The following is a 14,730-nucleotide window of genomic DNA, read 5'->3' as shown; positions in this document are numbered from 1 at the left end:
TAAAGAATCATATTCTTGTCAGGCAGTAGTGGTTCATGCTTTTAATTCCAGCACTGGTGAGGCACAGACAGCCTGATCTCTGTGGGTTCGAAGCCAGCCTGGTCTACAGATTGAGTTCCAGTACAGGCTCCAAAGCTATACAGATAAACCCGTCTCAAAAAAAAAAAATCATATCCTGATTTTGCACAATAGTGTTGTTTCATGACCAACATAGCAGAAAATAAAAAGGCTAGGTAACAGCAACTGCTGTCTATACAAACAAGCACATGTCTTTGAGCACACACATCTCTTTCTACACATGTATAAACAAAAATAACTTGCAATTGTCACTTCCATTCAACTGAGGAAATAAATCTCCAAGAACGGCTATCAATATAGTTCAGTAGTAGTGAGAATGCTTATTATGTGTGAAGTTCTCAGTTCATTCCTAGTACCACCCGCCTCAATGGGGAAAACAAAGATTTTCTTAAACTAATTGCCACACCAAAATACCAACTTAACACATCCTCAGCTTTCTGTCCTCACAAATAAATACGTTATTCCAATCTGATAATAATCTCCCAATTTTGGTTTTTTTCATCTGTCAACAGAGAGTTGTCTAACACAGTGAAATTTACCAATTTGTAAAGAGGTAAACAAGCATTTTTGGTATATTCCATGCTTATATTATGAGCAATTATTTTCGAATATTCTTTTTACAAGGTTGTTTCTATTATACTTTTAAAAATGCCACCAAAAATGTAGAAAGCTAAGCATACTTTGAAACTTTGCAATCAATTTAAGTTGGCTTAATTTAAATTGATTACAAAAAAATACTTTACCACATTGATAAGTATACATTCAACAATTATTTGTCTCTTTCTAAACCAATCCCTCACTTTTTTATGGATATTTAGGACCCTTAAGGTATTTTACAACAAGAGACAGGATGTTGAAGTTGGTCCACTTTAGCCAGTTAATGTTCATTTTATGTCAGCAACAAAAAACATCATACAGTAAGTCTAGGGCTCTGCCATATTTTACATAGTCTGGGGACACCATAAAACAGAATAAGGAAATTTAGACTAAGAACTGTGACACCCTGCATATTAGTAACTATCTACTTCATATCTGAACCAGATTGTTAGCTATGTGATTTAGATGTCTTACAGCTAGCATGAGATCTTTGATCAGGTCCATAGCTGATTTGTGTTAGCAAAATAAGCAAGCACACCTTTAAATTACTAAATGAAAAACTTGATAATTAGTTAAATTCTTTAAACCTATGCTTCCTTGACCAGAATAAAGTACAAGAACTCACATCTAATGCTTTTTTTGTGATTTCACAACTTTAAAAAGGACTTTACAACTAGAAGGGGCATTAGAGCTGTGGTTCTAGTTGATAAAAAAACTTCTGTATTTCTGATGCATCTAATGCTTGTCTATTACTTATTTGTATAAGACAAGCTAACCAAGACACGCTCACAGTCACCTAAACAGGTACAGATAAAACATTAGGACACTGTTTCACACTAACAACACTATTTCCTGCAAAACTGATGAGTTCATGTTTTCCCACACTTCTGATCCTCAAGCAAACAAAAGCTGCTGTTAATTAAACAAGCTCTATTAATTATACCCATTGTGAGAACCTTTAATTAGATGCACAACACACACACTCTTCCCTTCAAATACATTTTAGCAGTCCATCACCTTAACCACTCAGCCACCTCGTCCCTCAAGTATATTTTAAAACAATAGTCAATGCAGGTGTTTTTCCAACACTAAGACATTTGTTACCACTATTTCAGTTGTCCCCTCCCACCTTGTACAATAAACCACTAATGTTTTACTGTTTGTCAAGGCCTAGGAACAGAGCATTACTGAAGGACAAAAACCAAAGATGCTGTTCATACATCATTTAATACAGCACACTACATGGGGATTTGGATTGTCACCCTAGTGTCTCATGCTAGAGCAAACTGGTTCCTACCCATTGCCTGGCCTCTGTACCCATAGGCTGCTGGCACTGAAGTGGAAGAACAAAACAAAACAAAAATAGCACACTACCACAGACCAACACATCAACGTGATGTGAATCAGCAATTTCTAGTATAGATGTAATTGGGATTATTTATGGATTCCCTTCTACTTCTGACATTGAAAACCGTATCAAGCTTGAGTTATGAATGCCTTATGCAAGGGGACTTTTGAAGATGCCTGTAGCTCTTGCTACAACTTTATCTTTTTGAGCATACTAAGGATATTATATATAATAAGCTATATGAAGGCAGTTTGTGTTCTAATCCTTCCGGTTCTCAGGTCCAAGATTTAAAAGCAAGGTCTGATTCACTTTATTTTCCGCCTCATGTGGAAAATCATACTTTAAAATGTCTTTAAGAGAAAGTGGACATCATCTCCCAAGCTATCTAGACAAACAGCCACAAAACCTCAAAAATATTTTATCCAAACAATAATGCACTGTGCCATCTGAACTTGACATATTATTAATTAAAACCACTAGTAAGCAGTATAAATACTTGGTTTTAGTGTCAAAGACCAAAAACAAAAGCCTGAGTCCTGAGAAGTATTAATTAAAAGAAAAACCAAACCATTAATTTTAGACCTACACCTACCTAGCAACACTCTGAAAGACTAAAATTTTAATATTAAAGAGTCCTAGTTGAGCAGAAGGAAAAAATATTTTACAACCTACAGTTCTAGTAGTAACAGCATACCTTTTCTCTCTGTTTTCTGTGCAGGGACAGAAGCTGTGGGTGTAGGCAGTTTTGACAAAGTAGATGCTCCATTAGCATCAAATGATTTCTTTGGCTGGTGATCAGATTGAAGAGTAAATGGACTGGAAGGAACAGTGCTTGGGGTAGCGGTTGGATGAACCACTGGTTTGATGGGGTGCTGTACTGGCGTAGAGCTACTGTGAGTCTCTGCTCTTGGCAGTCTGTAGTCTTTGTCATTGTGTCTGCTTGTTTGAGACAAAATATTCTGTGGGAGCAAACTACTGGCATCGCTGGAATGCTTGTCCTCCACTGTAGTTCACAGTTCACAAAAGAGATGTTGGAATGACAGAAGGGGAAGAAAAACAGATGCTGTTAGAATCCTGTGTCATGAACATCAGCTAATTGAGCAACATAACTGTAACTATGGCCCTTTTCATACAACTGCAAGCCCAGTTAGTGTCTGCAGTTTTAACAATGGTATCAAGTATCAATACAGCAAGAGTTTGAACAACTATAAATAATAATCTATAGTCAATAGGTCAACTCGTTTAATGGGTTCTTTGAAATTAAACTGTATTTCAAAAAAATTCTAAAAATAGTTATAACATTTTACTCAAAAAATTTATGCTTCCAAAAATAAAGGAAAATGTTTCTATTTCTTTTAAAATATGGATCATAGATTCAAATATTTAACAGAATTATCCAGTGGTTCAATTACAAAAGAACATTGGCTTCGTTAATTTCAGTTTTTTTGAATAATAAAGCTGCTAGCTAATGTGGGCTCTAAAGTGTTTTAGTCTAGGGCTTTCAATGATATAAGATGGTTTACTATATACTGAATTGCTCATCCAGTACATAAATCAGTAGATATCTTAAATAATACTGACAAGGGTAAAATAATACTTCACCATTCACATGCTATTCTGAAAAGAGAAATCCAACATATGTAAGCATAATCAGAAAAATGTGCTTATCGCCAGCAATTACATCAGAAGCATTCGAGCTCACAAAGTATAGGAAATAATTCAAATTCTGCCAATAATTTAAATTCTGATAGTGTGCTTCTATTCTACAAAGTAATACAAAAGGAGGACATTTTTAACAATCTTCTGGACAAAGATCATTAGTTAAAAAGAAACAAACAAAAAACCCCACTCTAATATCCCCCCCCCAAAAAACATCCAAACAAGAAATACCCTAAGATTAAAAGGAAGTGACATATCTTGACAGTTATATAAAGGATGCCCACTGTTGAATATGTTTTTTCCTAATCCACAGTTCTTCTAACCCTCAAGATCAAGAAGGTACAAAGAACAGACTCAAGTTATAAATCAACTTTAAAGTTGTCACTATACAACTACCATAGTACACACAAGACACTGGTTTGCCACCAAAGCCCTAAACTGTATCCGAAGAAACTCTCCAGTTATCTAATATACAGATTCAGTATGTTACACAATGTACCAATAACAGAAAGATTGGCTTATGACGGTGGTGTAAAAATCATTTAAATTACAATCTTGTACAAACATAAAACTATTGGAATCTTAGTCTAGTTTCTTCATTATAAAGATACAACTATAACAAATCCTCAAAAACAAGTGCATCAGCATGACTTTCCTACCACTTTAATAACCTATAACTTTTATTTTTCTTTACCAAAAAGGAAAAAATCCTCTTTTAGTTGCATATGGCTAAAAGCAAACCATGTAAAGGCCAAATGGTTCAGATGAAAATGGAGAAGCAACTACTTCCTACCATCACCAGACAGAAGGCATTTACACAAGTACCTCTATTTGCACCACGGCTCCTCAGACTTTTCTGAATGCCAGATCCAAAATGTCACTAGTGATATAAGAAATTCCAACTGAGGTTTCTCACATTTAGAAGAATCATAATATTAAGTACAGAAAGAAATAATCCAGAAGCAGTTAATAAAAAAGAAAAATTGTAACCATACACTTAGGAGTATCAGATTGTGGCAAATACTCCAGTATCTCTCTGCATCTAACAATCTTCCCACTAATTTTATTTCTTGAAAGGAACACAAGTATTATTATTCTACCCAATGCCAGTAAGTACAAAACAGCATTTGACAATGTCAAATAATTAAATGGAATACTGATTTTATTACTATAGCACCTTATATACTTAGTGGAAAAATTAAATAGAAAAAAAACCAACATAGCTAAAGTTCTTTCTCAACCATTATTTAAAATTTTAAAAATAAAATACTGATCATGACCCCAACCAGACCTATTAACTCATTTGCACATAAAGGAATTTATTTTCAGTAAAGGGGCAGATACAAATCATTTGAGTGTGAAATGGCTGAAAACCACTCAGTTTTCAGACAGCAGAAGGCTTACAATAATGATATTATACTGAAGCAAAATGGTACAGGCAATAATTTAGCAGATGTAGAATCAAACTAACACAGAAGCAGATCCCTGAAATGGGCTAAAACATGTCACTTTTGGTTCTAAATATAAACATGTCTGATTCCTATACATATAAATATAGTAAACAAAGCAAGTATCTCAAAAAGTTCCTGGGTCAAGAGATGAAAAGTTCAACATTCTAAATTTTTACAGATTCACCTGTGTTTGCCTCCCTAGTATAGTGATTAAAGAAGTATATCCCCATAAGAGACAGTCTAACTTTTAAAATTATAACATGCCTGACTTTGAAATCATGAACCAAATACCAACATATAAACACACACACAGACACACAAATCTTTCCATCACTGTTTCAGAATTAGATCTTAGTGTTTACTGCTAGAGACTTCTTGGGGGATGGAGGTGTTCAGGTACCAAAGAGTCAATGGGTTATGATCTGAAGGTGAGTCAGGTTGGTTGCCAGCTTATTTAATTGAATAGAAACTACACTTTTTACACTAAATAACTGCACATGAGATTAAACAGGAACAGGAGACAAGGGGGCATGAGAGCTGGGGTGTGGCCTGAGATCTGGGGTTGAGGAAGCTAGCCTTGTCCTTGACAAGAGGCACAAGGCAGAGATAAGAATGACTGCTCAATCAAGCAGGAACTTTCCTCAAGCCCCCAAGGGAATGGAGAACCTTGTCCAAATACCTAACCTTGGGAAAAGGACTTCCAGGGAAGAGACATTATACTACAGATTTAAGTCTTACTATATGGGTGGGTTGGTTCCCTCATACACTCCCAAAAGGAAAGGTCCTGGTATCTTTCTCTTTTCCCATTATACCACACCACTTTGATTTCTCTCCATTTATTAACTTGAATTCTTGCCCTTAATGGCCTCATGTTCTGGATCTGAACTGTAGGCATTTTATCCTTGGGATCAGGTGTGTCTAGTAAATTTCTGTTCTTGGAGGAAGGCACAATGGAATTCCTGGTTCCTTGGTGGTGGGAATTTTTTCCCCAAAGAATTACTTTATTTTGAGAAGCTACTATTGTACACATTTTTAGCCTCTAACAAAGCCCACACAAAATTTCCCAAAGGGAAAGGTATTAACATTGAGAACCATTAAAATAAAGTACATAGGTGCTGGACAAGCACGGTCTGCAATGCTGGAAACTGTCTCGCAGCAATAAGCTACCATGTGGTCCATGCCAGTTTAGCTTTATAAACTCTAACCGTGGAAAACGACGGACTAAACATTAAGAAAACAACATAGGTCTCTATTCTCTCTCCCCTCTCTACCTTTCCTTTCCCACTCCCTTTCCTCCCACCAATAAAACTTCCCACTTAAAAAACAAACAAACAAACAAAAAAAACCCAAAATATATACAACCACGAATTCAGCTACAGACTTACGGACTGTACATTTAGGAATTCAGTTACAGGCAGATGACTAATCAGTGTGAAATGGCTAAAATAGCCACCCAATATTCCTGTAAGCCAGCAGATATAGTCTTCCCTCTTTAAGAACTACTAGACTAAACTTAGTTACAATTAGCTGGCCCAATGCAGTACTTGTTTAATTCCAGGACCTACTTCACAAGCACAATAGATTTTCCTTATGTTTTGATTTTAATAGTTCTTTTCTAGTCCATCCGTCAACTGCATGAGAGACAACAAACTATGTGCCATTTAATTTCAAGAAAAATCTTAGCTTCTTTTTGTTTGATCAAAGTCTGCTAGTTACTCAAGACAAAGGACAACAGAAGATTAAAATCCACATTTTATGCCTTAAAATGAAATGTATTGTAATTCTCTAACTTAGTACTTTAATTCATTCCCTAAGTATAATTTTACTCATTTAGTACAGTTATACTAAAGGTTCACACTAAGTAATACTTCCCATCAAAGAATCAGTACTCCTTGAGAACCAGTAGTACACATCACTAGATGAATCTCAAGAAAATGTTATGGTATGACCACAGTTTGTCTTAGAGCTCAAGGTACCTTAATAAACAAGGTGGAAGAACAGCTTCATGGGTTAAGTTCCTGTGAAGCCTGAGTCCACAGCTTATACAGATCTCTAAACACAGTGGGACTAACTTCTAATACAAATAATGGGGTTAGATCCCAGCAATACTACTGTAAGAGATACACTGCGAACACATCAACACGTTAAAGTCACTGAAAAATAACAGAGTATAGCCTAGCATTCATATGTGACCCCAGTACAATCTGGTAAAGCCTCTCTCATGAAATTTGTGTGACTATCTGATTGTGATTTCCTAATATAGTGAAAATGACAGAGTTGTTTAAACATGCTTTCACATCACTGCAATGTCAAACAAAAACCAAATTTTCATCCATGAAACATACTGATAGATTCTCATTGTTAGCAAAAATGCCAGTAGTACACTGGTATCAATGTGTATGCTTGAGCGATCTGTCTGTCTGTCTATCTTTTGTGAGTGTTCTGGCTGCCAGAAGAGGAAGAGGGCACCGCACCAGACCTCATGATAGATGGTTGAAAGCCATCATGTGGTTGCTGGGACTTGAACTCAGAACCTCTGGAAGAGCAAGCAGTGGTCTTAAACTCTGAGCCATCTCTCCAGCCCAAGAACTCAATTAGTACTATAAAAAGTAAAACTTTACTCTTTACCAACATGAGTAATGAGAAACACATACTCCACCATTCCACCATGAACCCATTTCCCTTCCCAGGAAATAATCAAGAAGCAATAATAGAGACCACATATATTTTCACGTCCATTACACACGTAGATGGAATTTATAAATTAAAACAATAGTAACAAATAAAAAACACCGTTAGATAACAAAAGAACACTTACTCCCACTGGTGAACCCACTAGTGGCTGTTGCTTGCATCACCTCTCTTCTGTAATCCCTATCTTTGGGGAAACTATTAACTGCCAACTTATTTGCTTCTTTTTGTCTCTGTTCTCTAGAAGTAAAAGATCAGATATCACTTTATGAATAAAAATAACATGAAGTACTTGAGTCTCTGTAATAACTTTTCTTACCAAATGCTCAACAAAATAGTACATGCAATAAGAGGGAACACGGTTTGCTACTGAAACTGGTCTTGGAGACAGATACAACAGACAGCTAAGAATGTTTCTCACAGTGAAACTACCAGCCTTTCATACTAACTACACAGTCTACCCCCCAAAACAGTTCTAAAAAATGGCTAAAAATAAATAAATGTAAAAAAGTTTTCACATAAAGACTTCTACTAAAAAATAAAGGAGCCGTGTTGGCGCAGGCCTCTAATCCCAGCACTTGGGAAGTAGAGGCAGATGGATCTCTGTGAGTTTAAGGCCACCCTGGTCTATAGAGCTAGTTCTAGGACAGCCAAGACTACAACAAAGAAACCATCTTAGAAAAGAAACAGGGCATAAGGAGGATGTGGTAGATAAAGGCCAGCCTTGCCTAGAGAGAGAATTCTAGGCCAGCCTAAGTATGAAAATTTGTCTCAAACCAACTAAATACATGAAGTAAATAAAGACCTCTATTACAGCATCAAATGACTGATTACTAAGTATTTTATCAAATATACTGACTGTTCACAGGCCTCCATAGATGGTTGCCTATGTCCAAGAGATTATTTTACATTAAAGGAAAACAGAAAAATGGGACCATGACTAAAACGGAATTTTAAAAAATGGTTTCACTATACTGAACCTCAAGATACTGTTTAATTGCATAGGATGAGTTAAGAAACGAATTAAGTAGGGAATATTACTAGATTAAAAGCAAATACCTTTCAAGCCACTCTTTTGGTTTTTCCCACTGTGAAACTTCTGTGCGACAATTGTAGTAGTATTTTTTTCCAGAAGAGCTAATATGCTCAGACCAGTCATCTGCAGAATCATAAGGCTTAAAAAATACATTTTAAAAATTACAAAATGTCATTTAATCATTTGACATGAAGTAAAAATTTCAATTATTTTTATACCAAACATACATGTATATATTTTAAGAACACTGAGTCTATTAAAACCTTTAACAGTAAGAATATCTAGAAAGATTGTAAGTAGTATTACTTTATTAGGCTTGGGAAGAACATGAGATTATCAATATCTGGAATTTAGAAAGCTTTGTAAGAGTTCAACTTAAGTAGCAATTTAACTAATAAAACTAATGACATGTGGAGGCATTAAATCATTGCTTCTAAGCTCAGAAGGAAAAAGGCAATCACATACAGTGTTAGATGGCAACTGACTTGTTGTTACTTTGAGAAAAAAGAAACCAAAAGTTTTTTTTTAAGAAAAACAGAAAGCTGAGAATTTGGTTTGCCCTTAAAATCCATGGCATAGGCAAGTACTAAGTAGAATATTGTCTAATGGAGAACACAAAATAACAGTATAGTTCTGTAACTAACACTGATCTTTCAGAATTCTCAGTTGACCCCTTGCAGACATTAGTCTATGTAAAATCACGATGAAACTAGAAAAACCTGGAAAGTGGTTGCATGGAAGTGGTGTCTTAAGATTAAAAAAGCAGGTAAAAGTAAGTACTTGTTTCATCAAGCCCAAGATACCTGGAAACAGTCTAGTATTTTTGTTTTAGATGTTTGCCTTTAAATATTTGTTCAGAGGTTAACATTAGCCAAGATACACGGTCTAGAAACTGACCAGAGAAACAGACTAAGATCCAGGCCATGGAGCAGAATAGACAAATACCCGTGTCTAAACCACAAGTGCTCTTCAAAGTAATAGTCTGCAAACTGTCCACTGTCTCAAGGGAAACAACATTCTGTATCAGAATATATAGTGATGGGGCAGTCCTGTGTATATGTCAATAAAGCACCGTTGGCCAATAGGGAAGCAAGATAGGTGGGTCTAGGAGTTGAGGAGGACTCTGGGTAGGAGAAACACAGGGAGTCGTAGCTGCCATAGAGGTAAGAAGTCCGGACCCTTTTCTCCAGTAAGAGAAATACTTAGATTAACAATACTGGAGATACTTAAGTCAGAGCTAGCCAGTAAGAAATAAGCAAGGCCAACAGCTTCATAATTAATATAGCCTCCTGTGTGTTCATTTGGGACTGATGTGGCTCTGGAACCAGGCTGGCTGGAAGGTTTCTCTCTACAATATAGGCTCAGTACTTCTTTTAACAGAAGTCTTGCTGGGGAGGGGGTGTGCGGCACAGATATGATAAACAACAGTGTTCACTGTAACACATAAAATTATATTTAGGCAATCTCAAAAAAAAAACCCTGCAAGTTCACAAAATATGTAATCCCCCACTGTCTATACCACAAAAACTTTATCTTCCCATCATGCAACATTCACAGTCTTGAAGTTTAAGAATCTACAACACTAGTTTCAAATCTCAGCTTGTACAAGTGGAATATCTTAAGTGTACAAAGTAAGTTGCAAATTACTTTCCCAATCACAAACCCACGAACATCATCTCAACCCAAAGAGTCAAGTATAAAGATCCTTCAAGCAATGATGTAATTTAAAAATACCAATATATAATAGCAGGAGTCAACATCCCTGACTTTACAAAGAGTATCTAAAATGAAACTAAGTCTGCATACAATTCACATTTTCTAAATTAAAAGCTTAACATGTAGCCACAGACTCCATTAGTTCTCAAGTAACATCACAAATACTTGAGGAAACCTGAGCTTCTACATGACTCAAAACTACTTAACATTACTAAAATGAATTTCCCTTTTTCCTCTTAATCTATCATAATCAAAGGGGCATTTACTGAGAAGCCATGCAATGCAGGAGCTGTGAACACAACCTACCCCTGCCCAAACAAAAAAACCTGAATAGGAGACATCTAAGATATCCTTTAGATAGGTTACTTTTTATTAAAATGTTAAACATATTAACACATGATGGGGTTGATTGGCATTTTTAAGTTAAATTTTAAAATATTTTTCATTTTCAACATACTACATAACAAGTTTATATAAATTGTCTAAAGAAAGTATGAGAATGCATGACTTTTAAAAATAGAGCCTTGAAGAGGCAGGCAGATCTCCAAGGCTTTGCAGCCAGCCTGGTGTACACAGCAAGTTTCAGACCTGTCAAGATTACACAGTCAAACCCAGCCTAACCCTCCCATAAAAGGGACTTCTACCAAGACATATCCTTAAATTCAAACCTTTTATATCTCATGAATGTGACTGTTTCTTCTTCAAAAAAGTTATCTCTACTTTTTCAACTATTCATACTACCAACATTCCTAAAACTACAGAATTGTGTTAATACTAAATTAACTCATTAGTTATTAATAGCTCATTAAATAATAAAGATGGCTTTCCCTGTTAAGTCCTAATAATCCTTCAATAAATATTTTTTAGTAAAATTAAAATTAATAAATTAAAGAGAATATTTCCAGGCAAATTGGCTGCAGAGCTAGGCATGGTGACACATATCTTTAATCCCAGCACTCTGAAGGAACTAAAGTCAGGTGGATCTTTGACTTCCACTCCAGCCTGGCCTACATAATGAGAAAAAAACAAAATTGGGCCAGGTGAACTACACAGTTAGACCCTGCCTCCAAAGGTTTTACAAAGTTATGATACACTCAAGCAAGCTCCAAAATATCAAAGGCCACTTAACTGATAACCAGAGGGCTTGTTACATGAATATAAAGTCAAGTTTGAGTTTAAAGCACTTTCCAGCTATTCAAAATTAAGGTAGGCTATTTAGAATGGGGCGGGATTCAATTATGCTTTCTAATTTTGCTTTTACTACACTTATGTGTGCACATACACACAAGCTTGCATGTGATGGAGATAAGAAAGCCACATAAGAAGAGGTCAGAGTGTAGTGTGGAACAGTGGTGTTTTCATCTTTCCTTCTTCCCTTCCCAGGGATTGGGACTCAGGTCTTCAGGTTTGCACAGAAAAGTGCCTTTACTTCCTAAGTCTTCTCTCCAGCCTCTATCACAGTGCTGTTTCTAATGAGGAGTAATTCTTTTCTATCTTTTTTGGTTTTAAGTCTGGTTCTTAATGACTGAACCATCATTCCAGCCCAATTTCTTTTTTTCTAAATGAGCAAAATCAGAGCCCTTGTTTGAAAGCCTACATACTCACAAATGTGCTGGAATCTTGGTGATAAAATAATTACCATGATTTCTTTCCTTACTAGACCCAATACAGTATCTTAAACTACTCTACTTTGTATAAATTTATGATATTCAACTAAGTATCATCCTTTCTGTCCCATCAGAATGTACAGCCCCACCCTATGAGGCAAAAGAAAACACAATGCTAAGAGGTGCCTGAATGCCAACTAAAACGTCAATAGTGCACTCAAAATATATAATGTAAAATTTATTGTCTTATTTGAAATTCTCCAAGAACACCTTAAGATCCATTATCGTGTGTTTTGTCTGCACTTATGTACAATATGTACAGAGTAGATGCTCACCAAGGCAAAAAGGCAGTGTTATACACACTGAGCTGGACTTACAGTTGGTTGTGAAAGTGGTGCTACTAGCACCTCAACTAGGGTAATCTGGGAGAGTTAACAAGTGCTCTTAACTCTGAGCCATTTCTTCAAATGCTTTACTTTTTGCTCTCTCATGTATTTTTGAAGTTCTACTTGTGATAACTTTTAAAACCACAAATCTATAGTTGCTACATTACATCTTTCATTGGTTATTCACTGCTTTTCTATGATATTCACTTTCTTGATTGACACTATTTTATGATTCAGGCCTGACTTTTTAGTCTGTGGACAGTTCCTTTCCCCCAGAATCAAAAACCCTTGTTATGCTTTTTTTTTCCTTTTTAAAGACAAGTTCTTGCTAATTTCCCCACTTTTGTCTCCTGCCTCAGCCTCCCAGGTTCAGAGATTAGTGTCATGTACCACTATGTCCTTCAATCTCCACACATCTCTCTCTTCTCTCTCTCTCTCTCCTCCTTCTCCCTCTCTCTAAGTGTTGTTGTACACAATATCTGCAACTGGCTGACTTTTGGGGAGGAATGGGATGTCATCTCAATGATCCCCAAAACGTGTTTAACATTCTAAATTGATATGACTTCTGTCCCCACCACACACCATCAAGTTCCATGAAAATGAACTACACTGTCTTAACTATATGACAAAACTTAGCATACATCTGATTAAAGTATTCTTCGCTAAATAAACATAAAAGAAATTTCATTTGGACCGACACTGAAACATATTTCATTAATTGAAGCTTGCCAAAATATTTTATGGTGGTGTTTTTTTTGTTGTTGTTATTGTTTGTTTTATGCCTTTTAGGATCAGGATATTGTCCTCACTGTCTGGTTAAGTACAAACTTCAGAGAAGAGAATAAACAAGTAATTTATGTTATCACTAAAAGAAAACATCTTAACTTTATAGAAAAGTTGATGTTATTTGTACTTCATATATACAACAAAGGCAAGTTTTTCTTGCTATATGAATACAACCAAAAATGTAAAGCTCAATTCCAGTTGAAATATCTTAAATATTAAAAGACAATGTCTAAGAATATTAACATTACACTTTTTCATTTTGACAGCCTTTTAACCAACTAAACATCATTTTAGTACTTACTGCATCTGAAGTTTTGCTTGGATTATTGCTTGGATTAGAAGAATGTGAATTTGAACTATGAAGAGCACTGTGGTTGTGTGAATTTTCTTGTGGAGAGTAACTGGTCCCTTAAAGAGAAAAAAAAAAACCAAAGAGTAACTACAGTTGTCACCTACTTTTTAGGCCATACCATTGTAAATATTATTTTACTAACATATCCTATGAATATCAGACTAACATTGAATTCATACAGCTAAACATCAATTATAGGTGTATGTAAACACCGAGCTCAATTCATTCATTTTATACTACAGAAATAGTTTGCTCCTACTAGAAACAGACATGACTTAAAAATAAGACTGCATAGCTGAGCATGATGATGCATATCTTTAATCCCAAAACTCTACATGCAGAAACAGTGGGATCTCTGTGAGTTTGAGGACATTTGTATTTACATAGTGAGTTTCGAGAGAGCCAGAACTTTTATGGAGACTTTTCTAAAACCAAACCAAACAAAAACAAAGAAAAAAATCACACTGTCAAGTTTCCTTCAAAGAAAAATGAAAGGAGTGTGAAAACAAGAGACCACAGAGAACTTGCTGCTTTCCTTATTTTTGAAATCATTTTCTGATTTTTAAACAATAACCCCTAAACTTGCTCTTTAGTAGTTTTAAATCTAAGGGAGAACCTATTTAAGTTTTAAAGATTACATAAAAAGCTTGCTCCTGACAGGGCCAGGGCCAACTCTACCTAAAAGTTCTTAATAGTGACCTGTGTCTTACCAATACACATCCCAAAGATCACCAAGGAAAAGAGTTTCTCCTCTACTATTTTAGGAAAAGCCAATGTGGATGGCTGGGAATATAGCTCAGTACAGAGTAATTATCACTCACAGCAACGCAAAAGACAGGCTTAATTCCTAGCACCAGGAAAATAAAAGCCAAGGAACACAAATCAAAACATGAAATACTCATCAATAAATGACACAAAAAGAGACAACACATGTCTGTCCTGCTTCTGCCTCCCCAGTGCTGGGATTTAAGGTGACAGTCACCACTTCCAGGTCATAACTGGCACCTTAAAGGAAAGCACTAG

General features: G+C 35.7%; 1 protein-coding gene across 8 annotated transcripts in view; it reads right to left on the bottom strand.

Annotated features, from left to right (window-relative positions):
- Positions 1–14,730, bottom strand: part of Wac (WW domain containing adaptor with coiled-coil) — a 54,471-nt gene that overhangs the window by 12,004 nt on the left and 27,737 nt on the right. For 7 of the 8 annotated variants that reach the window (XM_005083445.4, XM_040755257.1, XM_040755261.1 and 4 more), the window contains 4 exons: positions 13,657–13,763; positions 8,884–8,999; positions 7,952–8,064; positions 2,718–3,026 (listed from right to left, as the gene is read on the bottom strand). In XM_005083445.4, coding sequence (XP_005083502.1) covers positions 2,718–3,026; positions 7,952–8,064; positions 8,884–8,999; positions 13,657–13,763 — 645 coding nt within the window. The remainder of the gene's footprint in view (positions 1–2,717; positions 3,027–7,951; positions 8,065–8,883; positions 9,000–13,656; positions 13,764–14,730) is intronic. The other variant, XM_040755259.1, reaches the window with a different exon arrangement.

This window comes from Mesocricetus auratus, unplaced genomic scaffold, assembly GCF_017639785.1.
Source record: "Mesocricetus auratus isolate SY011 unplaced genomic scaffold, BCM_Maur_2.0 Super-Scaffold_100013, whole genome shotgun sequence".
NCBI lineage: Eukaryota > Metazoa > Chordata > Mammalia > Rodentia > Cricetidae > Mesocricetus > Mesocricetus auratus.
The sequence above is the reverse complement of the archived record's forward strand: the minus strand, read 5'-3'. Positions and strand labels throughout refer to the sequence as shown.